Source organism: Brassica rapa, chromosome A03, assembly GCF_000309985.2.
Source record: "Brassica rapa cultivar Chiifu-401-42 chromosome A03, CAAS_Brap_v3.01, whole genome shotgun sequence".
Classification (NCBI taxonomy): domain Eukaryota; kingdom Viridiplantae; phylum Streptophyta; class Magnoliopsida; order Brassicales; family Brassicaceae; genus Brassica; species Brassica rapa.
The window spans coordinates 2,765,855-2,782,668 of record NC_024797.2 but is presented as its reverse complement, the minus strand read 5'-3'; the positions used below and the strand labels follow the sequence as shown (position 1 = coordinate 2,782,668).

At 33.7% G+C, this 16,814-nt stretch overlaps 3 protein-coding genes, 1 non-coding gene and 1 pseudogene across 7 annotated transcripts; 3 read left to right on the top strand and 2 right to left on the bottom strand.

Annotated features, from left to right (window-relative positions):
* Positions 1-1,349: 1,349 nt before the first annotated feature.
* Positions 1,350-3,257, bottom strand: LOC103842776 (annotated as a pseudogene).
* On the bottom strand, positions 1,350-7,484 carry LOC117132805. 4 transcript variants are annotated; one of them, XR_004456398.1, is made up of 7 exons: positions 4,638-7,484; positions 4,379-4,460; positions 4,201-4,285; positions 3,869-3,961; positions 3,618-3,771; positions 3,400-3,511; positions 1,350-2,405 (listed from the first exon to the last, which is right to left on the bottom strand). XR_004456398.1 is itself a non-coding variant. In XM_033287981.1 (6 exons), exons 1-6 carry the CDS (start codon positions 5,032-5,034, stop codon positions 3,507-3,509), a joined length of 816 nt encoding a protein of 271 aa, XP_033143872.1. In that variant the 5' UTR covers positions 5,035-7,484; the 3' UTR covers positions 1,352-3,506. The 4 variants fall into 4 exon arrangements, 3 of the variants coding, with proteins under 3 accessions (XP_033143872.1, XP_033143873.1, XP_033143871.1); XM_033287981.1 differs by having other exon boundaries at positions 1,352-3,511; XM_033287982.1 differs by having other exon boundaries at positions 1,352-3,771; positions 4,638-4,897; positions 4,985-7,484.
* Positions 7,485-9,026: 1,542 nt separating this feature from the next.
* On the top strand, positions 9,027-9,143 carry LOC117133092. The gene has a single exon (XR_004456934.1). It is a non-coding gene; the product is annotated as a U5 spliceosomal RNA (small nuclear RNA).
* Positions 9,144-9,787: 644 nt separating this feature from the next.
* Positions 9,788-13,329, top strand: LOC103856085 (pescadillo homolog). The gene is made up of 13 exons (XM_009133167.3): positions 9,788-9,913; positions 10,042-10,127; positions 10,483-10,731; positions 10,818-10,943; positions 11,054-11,138; positions 11,218-11,328; positions 11,447-11,540; positions 11,629-11,888; positions 12,102-12,209; positions 12,300-12,421; positions 12,498-12,717; positions 12,808-13,026; positions 13,122-13,329. The coding sequence occupies exons 1-13, from the start codon at positions 9,890-9,892 to the stop codon at positions 13,194-13,196; spliced, it is 1,779 nt and encodes a 592-aa protein (XP_009131415.1). The 5' UTR covers positions 9,788-9,889; the 3' UTR covers positions 13,197-13,329.
* A 240-nt stretch (positions 13,330-13,569) lies between these two features.
* Positions 13,570-16,387, top strand: LOC103856084 (U-box domain-containing protein 2). Its single transcript, XM_009133166.3, has 2 exons — positions 13,570-15,400; positions 15,487-16,387. Exons 1-2 carry the CDS (start codon positions 15,186-15,188, stop codon positions 16,253-16,255), a joined length of 984 nt encoding a protein of 327 aa, XP_009131414.1. The 5' UTR covers positions 13,570-15,185; the 3' UTR covers positions 16,256-16,387.
* Positions 16,388-16,814: the final 427 nt, after the last annotated feature.

The window sequence follows — 16,814 nt, the reverse complement described above, 5'->3', positions numbered from 1 at the left end:
AATGCGTGTCAATTGGTAGCTTCTGAGCTCGGCTTTGCTTAGCTTGTATAATATATTAGTTACTCCTGAGGCTGAGGTTTCTTGAGTGCTTATTGATGTGGCTGGTGGAGCTGTGTTGACTGCTAATTGTTGTGGCGGTTGTTGTGGGTGGTTGAGCTGTGTTGACTGCTTCTTTGCTTCCATTAGAGTTGCTGGAAAAGTTAACCAAATCTAGATCTTTAAATAAGGAAAAAAACGAAAATAAGAACATGCAATCCAAGTTAATTAACATTTAGTGTTGTCTACATATATTTGCTTGATCATTTAGTGTTGTCTACATATATTTTATAATGATAATATTTTGATCAAATGAGTTAAAGAACTTAGTTTTACACAATGCAAAGTGATCATCTAATATCATATTTTCAAATCACATGGTAAATTAAGAAAAATTACAAACTAATTCTAATCAAATCAAATAAAACCAGTTCTTCAATCCAGAATAATAGATGTGAACTGAATTCGAAATTTGAAATATTTCTGAATTGGTTTGCTATTAACCAAGTGATGTGGTCAAAAAAAGCAATGTAAAAGAAAAAATAGTAAAGAAAAAATATGAGTTATCAATTATATTTTCAAATTTAAAAGAAAAAACTAAATAAGTCAGCCAAAAATATTATTCCAATCCATAATCTTAATAAGAAAAAATAGTTGTAAGCTGATACATATTTGAAATTTTATTTTAGTATAGTCTTATGTGTAAATATACAATGAAATAAAATAATTATTAATAATATAAAATATTGTGTATCTTAAGATTGTATTTTTTATATAATTTTGCATGTTAATATATATTATACTGAATTATATTGATTTGAACAATTTTCGTTTAAGACTTTGTAAATTTCATAAAAAAAAATTCATTTTTCTCTGTTGGTCACAGATTCATGTTCCACGTTTCAAACTTCAGTAAAAGAGTATCATAGAGATGGTCCAAGTCATTGATTGTGGAGATGTGGATCGAGAGAACTGAAACGATGGAGAACAAACGGTGAAGACGAAGAGTTAGAGGCCTAGATCCTTGTGTTCACCGTCTTGGGTTGTTTTTTTTTTAATTGAACCGATAGATTGTATCGATAGGATAGCAAAGCCCAGTGTTAACCGACGAAGCCCAGAGGAAGCACATTGAAGCCCATACGAAATCAATAGTTTAGTTTAGTAGATCCAACGTGTATTAATTAAATGTTTTGATTGGCCAAATATATATGTCAACATGGACATGCTAGAATCCCTTTATATTTGCCTTTTAGTATAGGTTAGATATCTTAATTTCATCAATAATGTAATTAACTGTTTATGCATATATATGGTAAACATAAATTCATATTTTATTAGGTAATAAGAATTAGCACTACAAAAATGTACTTACCGTTATAGACAGCCAAAGTTATAATAAGTAAAAAAATATATTAAATCATTGTTATATGATTAGATAGATCAAGAGAAAGTGATTTGGTATTTTTCTAAGAAGTGATCATATGATCCTCTTCTCCTACTACTCTTTCACGCTCTTCCACTGCTTCATCTAATCTCCTCCACCTACTTTGTCGCTGCTCTTCCACTTCTTTCGATCTCGCTTGTTTCTCTTCATACTCTTGCTGGCATTCTTCAAAGAGCTCAGGGTCCATCTCCATGAACATTCTCTTTATATTCTTGCTTAGACCATGAACCGCTTGGTTCCAGTGAGACTCTGTGTTCTTCTCCAGGGAAGCAAATATGATGGGAAGTATTACACTTCTGTTCTGAGCTATTAGAACCACAATGTGCTCGCTGTTCCACAAGAACAGAGACCGCTCTGCAACCTGCATCGCAATGGTGAGTTATATATGTGAGCAAGGTAAATAAAAATATTAAAAAAATCCTAGAAACAGACAATCAACACACAACACATGTCTTTAAGAAGCTGAATAACAAAGGTTCCAGACTCTAAAGGTTTTGCCAAGATCTTCGCCTCAATATGCAAAGTACTAACCTGAAAATGAGAGCTATTAAGACACCGCGCAACCCGTTAAAACAAAGGAACCATACACCTCTGAAACTTAACGGGCTGCATAGCCTCAAGAACCTCTTCAAGCTCACCAAGAAACAAAACCTCCTTTGTACAATTCGTCACCGGCCAAAACTTCAACAACCCTCTAATCACCGTATCCGCAAGCCGGTAATCCTTCTCCACAAACTGAACAACACAGTAAGCCAACTGCTGATGGTACACACCAATAGGTTTAGGCTTATGCAACAGTATCAACGCCCTGATCAAAAACAGCTTATGCTCCTCCTTCATCGGCAAGGCGAAAACGTTTATAATACTCCCCATAATCTCCAGAAGCTCACCAATCCCACGGTGTCTCTCCGTCTCGTAAACAAACCTATAGAAGATATTGTTAATCCCTTTCCTAATAAAAGGTCTGTGAACCATAAACTTCCCGTAGATCCTATGGAGAATGGTTTTCAAGTAATCTCTTTCTCTAGGATCTTCGGTTTCGAAAAGCTCAATTAAAATTTAGTAAATAAGCCCCTAATAGTTGAGTATTCTTGATTTGATTATTTATCATTTCCTTCAGTTTTAATTTGATAAGCCAATTTTTTATTTTATAAAATTCATTTTTTTATTTTCTATTTTTTTTTGTTTTTGTGTGGCGCGAAATAAAACTTAATTTTTGTTTGCATTTATGAATTTTCTTTACGTATTTTTAAACCTTTTGTATATGGTGAACTATTATTAGTTTTTATTAATTTTTTATTTTTTTATAAAAAACTGATGTTATAAAATTAGATAGATTGAAAATTTATTAATATGATCAATTTATTTTTAGATATGATATAAGATTAATTATCATTTAGACTTTATCAGAAAATAATATAAATTAATATATTTTCATATTTAATCATGCCAATTTTGAAAAGAAAAATCAAACTGGCAGAGATTAGCTTTTACTAAATTAATATCTTCACCCTAAATTCATTATGTTTAGAATTAGATATATCATGTTCAGAAATATATTTCACCTTTTTAGTATTGTCTAAATATTCTCTTTAATATATTCAATAACTTTTTGAAACAAAAATAAATTCGATAACTCAAAACGGTCAAACCACATTTCTTTTATAAACAGATATATAGAGAAGGGGATTGATATAATAGGACTTTCCAGCATATAACAGATTCATCGTCCAAAGCAACAGTTGCAGCAGCATTGAACTTCTACCAAACTCGACATGTGTAAACCAATTTTGGTCAAAAAAAACCAAAATTTCTTTTAAAAGAATCAGGTAAGTAAAATGCACCAAAAGGTTCCCATTCCATAGATATATTGCCAGAACTTTATCCACAAAATCATTACAATGGTGTAAAGATCTTACCAGCTTTTGTCAAAAAAAGAAGATCTTAGCAGCTCTACCCCACAAAGAGAGCGTAAGATCTATTCCCCAGTGAGTAGCTTTGTACTGCCGGTAATCCAAGCTCATCCTCAGCCTGTTAATCACAAATTTAAATCTACCTTTAGGCATCCATAAAGAGCTAAATCATGCTTTAAAGCATTTTAAGTTCGATAAAAGGAAAAGGGTCTAAACACTATAACATGAACTCGAGCAGGTTGAGCTCCAGTCTGCCCTATTGGTTCTGGGGCAAGATAAGGTCTTCATCGTAATCAGTTTGATTATCGCGTTGGAGAGAAAAAGGCACTCCATCCACTTTGGACTCGTTTCCCATGTCAGCTTCAAGAGCCTCAGGCTCTAAAATACACCAAAAGCACCTTTGAAAGTTTAATAAACCAACATGTAAGAGTTATGTTATCCAATCAGGAAATTATGCCAACAAAAATCCACCTACCATGCAATAATCATCATGAAGGTCATCAGGAAAATCATTGCTACTACCAAGTTTTTCTTGTATTTTAGAACTCACGCCCATCAAATCCATATTCTGATCTTTCAAATTTATGTACCATCAGAGTTAGTATAAACGGAAACAAAAATACCAGTGAAAAAAATTCAAATGAAGAGATAAACACCAACATGTGGAAAAATAACTAAAAACGTACATCCATATTTACAGTTTGCATCATTACTTTTCAGTGGTGTTATATGTAGATTTTAATAGACATTCTTATTACTTGGTTAGATTCGATATGTTGTACAGTGGTGAGAGAGAGAGATACATACAGGTTGTTGAGCATCTTTCAGTCCTTCAGTGGCGAATGAAACTTGATTGAGATTGAAACCCTGGTATAGAGCATGCCACCTTGTACTTAATACATAATGAAAAGAATGCAACTGAGTTGTTGATCAAACACCAAAACTAACGAAGAGAGTAGTAAATGAGTGATGATTGGGTGGTTACATAGAAAAATCAGTTCCTTCATGACTCACATTAAGTAGTTCTTCAATCCTCATCTCTTTATGCACAAATAGCCCATCTGGATCTGAGCTTTGAGCATCACAAATTAATTACAAAAAAAAAAACAGATACAAAATCAAAAGACGCATTGAAAACCTAAACCACGTAAATCCATTGTTCTGGAGTTTTCACTTTGAATAAAAATAAAACTCAAGTTATGTAGCTGCCGTTAAACAAAGGAATAGAGAGGAAGTAGTGATACTAACATATAGATGAAACATAGAAGATCCAAGGAAACGTAGATATGATTGGCTGGAATTTGGTGCTCGCCATGGATGTCTGTCAACGTTTGAGGTCGATTTGGGGTTAAAAATCTCTGAGAGGACCACATCCAAGATCAATGAGACAAAGATTGGCGAACTCGCTGATACACCGGCTGTTGAATCAGTGAGTAGTAGTTGCCGGAGAAAGCAAGCGGAGACGACATTAGGAGGATGAGTTGTCAAGCATCGTCGTGGCAGCCTACGGTAACATTGTAGGAAATACGGATCAATTCTTAGATCATGATGACAGAATAAGGAATCGAAAGTTAAAAATAAAAATCTTAACTGTTTGTTTGATTCCTTCAAGATGGGCAAACCACAACCCAAAATCTTCATAGCTTAAGAGAGACACTGATTTTACTTTGGCGGAGATCGGTTTCAGCTGTCGTCTATAGAAATAGAGACAAAGAACAACATGGAAGCGAAGGGATTCATCGTTTGGTTTCTCAGCTTCTCAGATTAGGTTTCGTGGGCTAGACACATCAAACAAAACAGATCAAAAATATAAAGAGAAGCCCAACAATATCCAAGATCTGTGCTGATGTGGCAAAAAGCAAACTTTCTATTGGTCGATTATTTAGTCCTACGTGGATAGCTTCTCTGTTGATTATATTCAGCTTTTAGTATTGTATATACTAGGATCGTGTCCGCGCTACGCGCGGATATTGGGTGAAGTTAAAATTTGTATGACCATAGTTGTGGCTGTTTTTGGTTGTTGTTAAAATAGATGTAAAGTAATTATAAGAAAGAATATATGACATTGAGTTTTTTAAGATTGATTGTTCATTTGTTTATTCGAATGAAGTTGGAAGTCAATCGATAGAGATGTAAAAGTAGAGAGGAGTTGATGTTTTTGGTTGTGTATAGTGGTTTTCTGTAGTAATAGAAATTAAATTAACGTGTTGAAAATTAAAAATAGGTAAAAGTTCTTCGTAATTGAGATATTGTTTAGCATTATGGTGTTTTGAATTTGGAAATAATCTTTTAAAAGTGTGTTTAGGTCTTCTATTAATAAACTAATTGGAAATTTTATGAATTACATTGAAAAAGGGCCCCTTGAAAAAAACTTATGAACTAAAAAATCAGATAAATTGATCGAGAATTTAATACTAAGGTTTTGTTGTGTTACTTTCGTAGTATAACATACCAAATCAAACGATCTCTACGCTTGATTTTGCACTTAATAGTTAAGATGTTCTGTCCGGATTTTGGACAAATGATTTCTTGGATTCCAGAGAGGGGTGATTGGGTTCGTATGTGTTCGAGAAGTCTATAAACGCACAGTAAAGTCGTAATTTTGAATTACCTCCAGCAGGTTGAGGATCATTGTGGTTTGATTTGACCATCGTGTTGAGGAAAATGACCCTTTGACGAAAGAAAGAATTAGAAAATGAGTCAGCGAAAGAGAGAGATCTTGAAATGTGGAAATCCAATGATCGGGTAACTTACACGTAATAGTTGTCTCCGCCTTTCTTCTCGTTGCAAATTTCTTAGTGGAAGATGATGTGAATGTTATGTGGAGCTGAGGTTGTTAACCGGTTTGTATCAAATATGCAATGTTACTGAATTTATTCGTATATTTTGTTGATTTGTATTGATGAGACAAAAGATTTTTTTGAACTTTCAGTGCAGCCGGTGATTGTGGCAGGAGATGTGCTACTTGCCTTTCTGATATTATTGTCTATCGAGAAGAACATTTAGATATTATAATCTGTTGAAGATTTTTATATTTAATGTGATACGTTTAAAATTTGAAAGTCTTGTGTGAATTGAAATAATTAGTTACAGTCATCAAATTGAAGCGAGAGAAAATAAAAAGAAACAAACAATCCGATAATAAGAGTTCATAATTTGTCTTTGTTCATTACTCTTTGTCTCTGTTTTAAGGAGAAAAGTAACAAAACAACATAATAGGTTTTGAATTGCATAACCAAGATTCTGGTGCAAGAACAAACCACTATATTTTTTTAAACATACTTGATTGGTGTCTTTAATCTATTTTTTTTTGAGAAATTTAATTTTTAAATAAATATTAGGAGCTATATTAGTCTACATTTTGATCCGCGCTTCGAAAGCACGAGTTTTTTTGGTTAATAAAAAATGTGATACGAATAGTATTTTGATTATGATTTATATTATTAAGTTATATATAAAATATTTTAAAAAAAATTATATAATTTGTCAATTCTTTTATTTGAAATTTTGTGTGTACATTCTTATCTCACAACATCATCTTTATATTTTTATGCATTAGTCATCTTTATATTTTTATGCATTAGATAAGAGTTAAAAATTTTGGCATATTTTAGACTAATTTAAAAATATATATTTGCAGGGGTTACAAAATATATAGAATATAAATGTAGTTTCTAAATATAATTAGATTTCTTTAAGTTGGACACAAACTTTATTAACTGAACATGTTCCTAACTTAATAGTATTGACTTGAATTAGTAAAATAAATAGGGATTTTTACCACTATAGATTTTCGAGTTCATATATGTATTATTTATTGTAAAGTTCATACATATTTTTTTAGTAATAGTGCTTTTAAAAAATTTAATCCTATGATTGGATGAGAATATTTCATCCTATGTGGCACCTCTAATTGAGCTCTAAATTAGTACCTTTTATATAGTGGGACTAGAGATTTTTTCCGCGCTTCGCGCGGATTGTGTCTTATAAATTTATTTTATTTATAATATTATTTGTCGGTTTTTTTCTTTTACATTAATTTTTTATTTTTCCAATGTTAGTTTTTCTTAATTTAAATTTATATGTTTATAGTTTTTCTTTTTTCTGGTTGTAGATGGAGAATTATATTTTTTATTGATGGTTTTTGTATGTGACATAAACTTTTTGAAATTTTAAAATAATGTTATATATAGTACAATTAACACATTAAAGAAGAGAAACATATTTAAGCACATTTTATACAGGTTTTATATACATAATTTTAAACATTATATGTGTATATATTATAAGTTTGAAACATGTAAATGCTTTCTAAAGTTAAATAATTGTTCTGAGTTTACATAACTTATCGAAAGTTTTATCTTTTTTAAATTTAAATCACAGAAAAAATCAAAAAGTCAGTATAGATGGGTTTTCTTGGGCTTTTAAATCAACACTGAAAATTTACATGAATCATATAACAACAGTTTTATAAACAACTCGATAAAATTTGACCGAGCCAAAGATTTTCACACAATATGTTCTTTCTTCTTCAAATTGCGAAGCGCCTATAGGCACAAGAAAAAAATCATAATTTTTGTTTTCACTTATATAACATTTTTTTTCCTTTACACACGGATTTTATTACACTGCTATAAGCAATTGAGAACTCTATTCATATAAGATTCACATCTATGCATTTTGACAAAGAAGAATTTTAGCCATCTTTAGTTTCGGAATGAATCAACTTTAGTCATATACACTATATTTTCTCTATGATTCAAATCTTACAATTTTAATATATGTGCGGATTTCCATGTGAAAAAACACGCACGCCATCTATCGTTCAACCTATTACGTTTTCCAAAGTAAACACTATAATCCTCGTTTGGTTAGCTCCACAAACTAATCTCTTTGGATCAGTGTAACCTTTCAGAAAATGATAATCTTAACATCTTACAAAAAAAAACAACAAATATTGACTTATTTATATGAATATATATTATTTTAAATCATTATAGTGGACGAAGAAAGCACCATAATTTGTACAACAAATTTTCTTAGATTCACTTCATCATATTCACCATTTTACCATTTTAATTACATAATTTTATATGAGCTTCTTCACCTTTCCCGGTTATTTTCTCTTTATTTATAACTACAATATAAAGTTATAAACTATATATATATTATAAATTAATAATTTATTTACTCTTAAAGTAACGATTAAAAATAGAACATAATTCAATATAGATATATGATTCTATTAATAAATTAGCAGTTACAAATTTGAAATTTTTAGAAATATCAAAAGTTTTATATTAGTTAATTATCTTCTAAATGACATTTATTTTTAATTCTTTTTGGATGAGAATATTTTGGCTGAGGTGGATAGTCTCAAAAGCCTTGAATTTAGTTCCTTTTATATAGTAGGATTGATATTCTAAAATTAGTTTAACGTGACACCTCACAACTGTGAGAAGGGGAAACCGGAAAGTTATAAAGGGACATAGTTATTGACATGCGTAGACATAGAAAGGAGAGAGACCATATTTTTACATATGTTTTAAGTCCCACATCGTAAATATACCGGAGCAAGGCACTGAGAGCTAGACATATATAATATGAAGAGAGCATGTTGTCGATGGTCACGGAGCCGTGCGATAAGCACATAGCGAACTATTCTTTCGCCTTTTACTAAAGAATACCGTGTGTTTGTCGTACCAAGCGGCATACGCCTATTTTTGGAGGGTTGTCTCATATGAGATCATCCCTAACAATCCAGAAGCTTGAACTTTTCCCTTTGACTAGAAACTTATCATGGACAGCGTCTGAGTTGCTACTTTAAAAAAAAGCTAAACGTAAATTAATCTGAGCTGTTACATGTTACCTAGCTAGTCCCACACCAGAAGAGTACTACTACAAAAAAACGAAGCCAACAATTTTTTACTTTATAATGGAAGATAATATTCTAAGAAAAAGTGTAGCTATCTATGGTTCTCACTTTCTCCATCCCCAACGTCGGTGAACCACCAGGTCCTGTCGACCAACAACCTTCTTCTCAGTGACGACTTCATTGTTTCAACTGCGCACTTGTGTATTATGAAATTATTTTGACAATGAAGAACAAATCGGAATCATTACTGTTAAGAAATCACAAAAATACAAAGATCTATTAGATTTTTCTTTTTCGTTTGGATGCTGGTTACATTTACTAATTTTGCCTTTGTGTACTGCACATTTATACATTGAGACACACACACAAAAAGATAGCAACTGGAAAAAAATGCGCCAACTATTTTTTTTTGCATTTAAATTACTTGGGCTTCTTCCCATTTCGGTTGTGTGAGGCTATTGGGCCTGTAAAAAGCCCATTATAGTAACAAACCACACAAAATACGCGGAAGCAATAGCCCATTATAAATTCCTTTTACCTACTTGTTTTGCCTAAAACCCTAATTCTTTCTTCCTCTCTCAACCATCGTCTCCTCCTTCCCCTCTTTGGAGCCGTTTAACCATGCCGAAGCATTACAGACCAGCGGTGAGTGTTTCTGCTGTAATCTAAGCTCTACTCATTGATTATAGCTGTTTAAATCGATTTTCGTTTTCTCGAGAACCTTTTCGCTGAACTTTGTTGATGAATATTCGTCTCGTTAAATTATTCTTCAGGGAAAGAAGAAGGAAGGAAATGCGGCGAGGTATATGACCAGGTCGCAAGCTCTTAAGAGCCTTCAAGTTAACTTAAACCTCTTCAGGTTCGCCCTCTGACTTCTTTACCCTCCACATGTTATCATTGTCGGGACAAGCATATGTCTTCACTAGGTTTTTGAGGTTCTGTAATGTTCTTATAATTTTCCGATATTAAAAATATTAATGGCTAAGATTTTACGATTGGTGGTTCTTGTATTAATGTTTTTGTTAACAATTTATTTAATCTTCTTTTAAAAAAAAATTACTATACTCATTCTGTATTGCGTTTAAAATATACTAACATGTTATATTTTCAATAGGTGGCTTAGTTGTTATCTCTAGTTGGTTTTTTGTTTTGTTTTGTTTATATATTTGTTTCCATGTCTTCTCAACTTTATCTGTTGATTTTGGATTTTACAGGAGACTATGTATTGTGAAAGGTATATTCCCCAGAGAACCGAAGAAGAAGGTGAAGGGAAACCACCACACTTACTACCATGTGAAGGACATTTCTTTCCTTCAGCACGAGCCTCTCCTTGAGAAGTTCAGAGAAATAAAAACGTACCAGAAGAAGGTTCAGAAAGCCAAAGCCAAGAAGAACGAGGAGCTTGCACGCCTTTTGCTTACCCGTCAACCTACTTACAAGCTTGATAGATTGATCCGTGAAAGGTTTGCTTTGATGCACCACTCTCGAATCTGTTGTTCACGAGTCTAGACTATTCACACTCATTTCTGCTTGTGTTCTGAATAACTAGGTATCCTACGTTCATTGATGCGCTACGCGACTTGGATGACTGTCTTACGATGGTTCATCTCTTTGCGGTGTTGCCTGCTTCAGACAGGGAGAACCTTGAAGTTAAACGAGTCCACAACTGCAGAAGGTCAGAATCTCATATTTATCCACTTACAAGTCCCTTGTGTCTTTACTTATTTGAAGCGTCTCGTAGTCTCGTATGCATAAGCTTACTCTTACGCTTCTTTTGTGAATCAGATTGAGCCATGAATGGCAAGCTTACATTTCTCGTACTCATGCATTACGGAAAGTGTTTGTGTCTGTTAAGGGCATATACTATCAGGTATTGTGTTACTTAAATTTTGAAATTATTCTAATGGAGTTATCACTGTTTGATGAAACTTATCTAATTATCTTGATAGGCTGAATTAGAAGGTCAAAAGATCACTTGGTTGACTCCTCATGCCATACAACAAGTCTTCACGAATGATGTTGACTTTGGTGTTCTGCTAACCTTCTTGGAGTTCTATGAGGTTAACTTCCTAATCTCTTTTCCCCCTGACGTTTAAACTAATTCATCAGTTTATTATGAATTAAATAATTTGAGCTCTACATTGAAGTGTCTGACTTATCATTCACCTTTCTGTGCAGACTCTTCTTGCCTTTACAAACTTTAAGCTTTACCATTCTCTGAATGTGAAGTACCCACCAATCCTTGATTCTCGCCTGGAGGCTTTGGCTGCTGGTATGTTTTCCTTAGAGATATCACATTGGAGCTCATTACAATCCAAGCTACTGTGATTAATACTTGAGCATGTCTTCAATGTTTGTAGATCTCTATGCTCTGTCAAGATACATAGATGCTAGCTCCAGAGGCATGACGGTGGAACCCAAAGTTGATGCTTCATCTAGCTCACAGTCAAACGACCGCGCAGAGTCTGAACTGAGACTTGCACAACTTCAGCACCAGCTGCCTTCCAGTGAGCCTGGTGCGTTGATGCATCTCGTTGCAGATAAAGAGGTTGAAGAGGATGAAGAAACAAGAGCCTGCAAATCACTCTTCAAGGATCTCAAGTTTTTCTTGAGCCGTGAGGTATAATTTTTTTTTTTATTCATTCCTTCTGAATCACTTTTCATCACTAAATTTATCTGTAAAATAGCAAAAATCACTGACAAATTAAACTGGTATTCCTAGAAGTACTCGTTAAGTGGAGTTGGCACCTAAGACTATTGTTCAATCCTAACCTTTGATATATACATGATTTGGGTTTGGCTCTTGTTTTGATTATTTTGTATTCTCATGTAGGTTCCAAGAGAGTCTCTGCTTTTTGTTCTTCCTGCTTTCGGTGGAACGGTGTCTTGGGAAGGAGAAGGTGCGCCTTTCAAGGAGGATGATGAGAGTATTACACATCATGTAAGCCATTTAGCTTGTTGTCTAAAATTGATTAATATCTCCTAAAGTATCGGTTAGATAGATTTCAGTAACACCTATTCTGTTTTGTAGATCATTGATAAGCCAAGTGCTGGTCACATGTATCTCTCAAGGGAATATGTTCAACCACAGTGGATCTATGACTGTGTCAATGCCCGCATAATCTTGCCAACGGAAAAGTATTTGGTCGGAAGGTAACCTCATTCATAAGCCTTTGCTTATTTATTCGTTTTGCCAGCTGTTTAAACGTTCTGTTTTGTGTGCAAGCAGGATTCCACCGCCGCACTTGTCACCATTTGTGGACAATGAAGCAGAAGGATACGTTCCTGATTACGCTGAAACCATCAAAAGGCTTCAAGCAGCAGCCAGGAACGATGTTCTTCCGTTGCCAGGTGTTGGCAAAGAAGATCTTGAAGATCCTCAGAACTTGTTATACGCTGGTGTTATGAGCCGCACTGAGGAAGCTGAAGCTGCTGAAAACAAAAAGACGGTTTGACTTTCCACCTATAAATATATTATGTTGAAATAGTTACCAACTTTGTGTGGGTTGCTAACGTTGTGTTTGGTTTATTGAATGTAGATGGCAGAGCGGGAGAAGCAATACCATGAGGAGCTGAAAAAGGAGCTGAAAAAGGAAGTGACGGGAAGTGTAGTTGACGATGTAGCAGCACCTGTGGTGGAAGAAGGTGAGGGTGAAGAATCATCAGTTCCTGATGCAGCTCAAATTGCTCAAGATACTGCTGATATGCCGACATTGATGATGTCTCGTAAGAAGAGGAAGCTCTACGATGCCATGAAGGTACCATTTACATTTACCATTTTCATTATTAGCCTGACTCTCTATCTTTGTGTGTTTGTTTAAGCTAATGTTTAATTTGGTGAAATGTTGTGCAGATTGGGCAGAAGAAGAAGAGTGAAAGTGTTGAGCGAATCAAGCAGCGCAAGAAAAACTTGAAAGCTGATCAGTGATAAACTTGTTAAATTTTTGTTTACTTATCTATTTTCTCATGCTATTTTACTTGTCTTTTGTTTCATGTACTGCCAAATTTAAAAGTTATGAATTTTTCAAACCTAGCATAATGTCTTTCGAATTTCTCCATTATTATATGCACATCCGGTAGACTAGGACAATAATGAAGATTAGCTCTACCTCTGTAACCAAATAGCAAGCCTTTGTATAAGTGTATAAACGTTAGCGTAGTACATATACAATTGTTTCGTTGTCGATGATGGTTCACTGGCTCATTTCAACGTGAAAATTGCTATTCTCAAAATTTATAACATCGATCTTCCTAATCGTTAGGCACTAAAAGTCTAGCAGATAATAAACAATGAAAGTTTAGTTATTGTACCTTGTGTATGATATTGATAACTACTAACAAGTAACCACAAGTCCAGAACGCATATAAGGTTAAAAGACTTGTGCATCCGAAGACAATAATAAGATCATCAGTTCACCGTGCCAGACTTCATTTTTGTTTAATCAACACATATAGTAAACGTTCTTGTAATAATTCCAAGCCATAAACATTGGTTCTAGAATTATTATTTTTTCATAAGCATATATACAAATATATATTTAGTGTTTTTACACGCATGAGTAATAATAACAACAACAAAAAAGGTGAAACAAGAATTTTCTTAAAGACAAAGGCGCCGTATATCATGGAAATCAAAGGAACATTGAAATTCCAGTTTTTTATCATACTCGATCTCTTTTTCTGATCCATGAGTACACCTAAAGAAATAATATTATCCACCTAATAAATTCTACCAAATGGTAAAATAATAAATCACAAGTTTCGCATTGTAAACTTGAGTGCCTGTTTCTTTCTAGTTGTAGACGTTCTTTACAAACTTAGCGTAGTTTATAATATGTCATTGATTTTCTACAGATGTTTTAGTCAGCAAGATTACACGATATATTTTAAAGAATGCTATATGAGACTACATGTTGTATTCTATACTTCTTACTGAAGGAAATTAAAGCATACAGACATATTAGGAGCGGGGACCAATGTGGAGAGAAAGATTGATCATATTCTCTGTCCTAACGAAAAGGATAAAGATGTTAAACATTTGTTTATGTAGATATCATATTCAAAAACTCGTTTCATGCATGGGTCACACGGTCATTATTTATTAGACTACAAAATCATGATCGTTCACATCAGTTTACATGAATTTCTTTCATTAAAATATCCATTAATGCGTATGATGTGTCAGTTTATGTAGATTAGAGACAATTGATTTGCATTAATGAGAAAATTGACATAATTATTAGATATTATATAATTTGTGCTTTTAAAACAAGAAAGATACACGTTCACATCAACGATGTCAATGTAGTCAATGTTTAAGACCTAGTTCTAATATTGTTTTTTGGTTAAAACATAAAAGTGAAAGAGTTCAAAGATCAAGATGGTTAATCAGATTATAATAGCGTGAATGAATCACATTATATATGCAATATATAAAGAAAAACTAACTTTGTCATTTCTTAAATAACAATGATATTACTTACTGGAATCAATGACTCTAATAGTTAATGTAGATAAGCTTTTACCTTGCGTCTACATGAGGAAAGCAAAAGATTCAATCTTCTGGAATCAACATTGGATAGATCATGCAATCAAGAACAAAATATTCAAACAGATACTTGCTTTCCCTTATGGTTTTTAAGATCCTATAAATAATAAACTTAATATATCTACAAGCTAAACAAACAAAAAAAAGAAAGAAAAAAGCTTTAGGTGAGTTTGCTTCAACATGAAACAATGGATGCTCAAAAAAAGCATAACATTGCTTGTTAAAGCAACCAAATACTAACCAAGTTTTTTTTCCCTATTATTATATTTACTACACCAATCACCACCACACCTTCCCTCACTCTTCTTCCAAGTAAAGTTATCAACCAAAATTTACAGAGAGAGAGGAAGAAGAGTGCTCTGCTACACAATGGAGGAGATTGTTGTGGAGAGTCTTCTTAGAGGTAGCAGAGAGGCTCAAATAGAAGCAGCTATTGAGCTAAGCAATCTAAGCAGGAAGCAAAGGCAAAAAGTTTCAGAAAGAGACATTATTTCTCCTTTGCTCTCAATGTTACAATCTCAAGATTCTATCACAACAGAAGTTTCTCTATCTGCATTACTCAGCCTTGCCTTTGGCAGTGAAAGGTTAGTTTGTGTGAATTGTTACCATACATATCCATGTGGAACATAGAAAATAACAACATGGGCTTGCTGCTACTCTGATCTTACAGGAACAAAGTTAGAATTGTGAAAGCTGGAGCAGTCCAAATGTTGCTAGAGATTCTTCAGACAGAATCTAAGATGGTAATAGTTGAACTGGCCATGGCCTTTCTTCTGATCCTCTCTTCTTGTAACAGAAACAAGACCAAGATAGCATCAACCAAGTTGATTCAGCTACTAGTTGGACTCATCGGGCTCGATCAACTAACGGTTCAGGCCAAGCTTGATGGCATAGCAACACTACACAACCTATCAACTCTCCAACAGATTATTCCTCTCGTTGTATCTTCAGGAGCACCCTACGCTTTGCTTCAAATGATCAACTCTTGTGATAAATCCTCTGAACTGGCTGAAAAGGCAGCATCATTGCTCGAAAACATAGTTCATCATTCACCAGAATCGATCTCAGGCATCGGTGGAGCAATAGAGGTTCTGGTGGAAACCATTGAAGAAGGGTCGGGTCAATGCAAAGAGCACGCGGTGGGGATATTACTCGGTGTGTGCAGCTTTGATAGAGAGACGAACAGAGGAATGATACTGAGAGAAGGAGTGATGCCAGGGCTACTTCAAGTGAGTGTAGATGGGACGAGGAGGGGTAAAGAAATGGCTAGAGAGCTGTTGCTTCTGCTGAGGGATTGCTCTGGCTATGTTATTAAAGATAAACAGTCGAAGATTGAGATTGTTGAGCAGATTATGAGGGAGATTGATCAAGAAGGTGAGAGGATACCTGGAACTATGTTGAAGTTGGTGGAAGAGATGATCTCCAAACTCAGCACATAGTTACTTGTGGTTTGAATCCATGGTCTTGTATATATTTAAGCCATGTACTTTGTGTTCCCCATAAAGAAAATCTTCTTCTTAGGAATAATTGTTACATCTTATTGCTTTTGATCTCACTGATGATTTCAAACCCTTTCTTGTATTCCAAGCAAAGTAGTAAAGCTGGTAAACCGCACTGGTACTAGTACAAAAAATGATTGTCAATACCACCAAATTCATAAACGAGATCAAGCTGATCGAAATAAAATTCGCTACGTGGTAAGAGCTAATAAATATTTTTTATATAATATATTTTAGATCAGCTTCAATAAAACAAATTTTGATCGATAAAACAAAGTCTAGAGAACAAATTTAAACTATAATCATGTATAAGAAAAAGCCTATAATATAAAACGATACATAATGCATGTTGCATTTGGCATCTAGTCTTTCGGTTTGCCTTTTATTTTCATACTTTTAGTTTATCAGTTAATATTCGTTTATTTAAGAAAAATATAGAACGCATTTTTCCAGTCCCCACCATTCTCTGAATAGTTTAAATACTATAGTGCAATGTGAA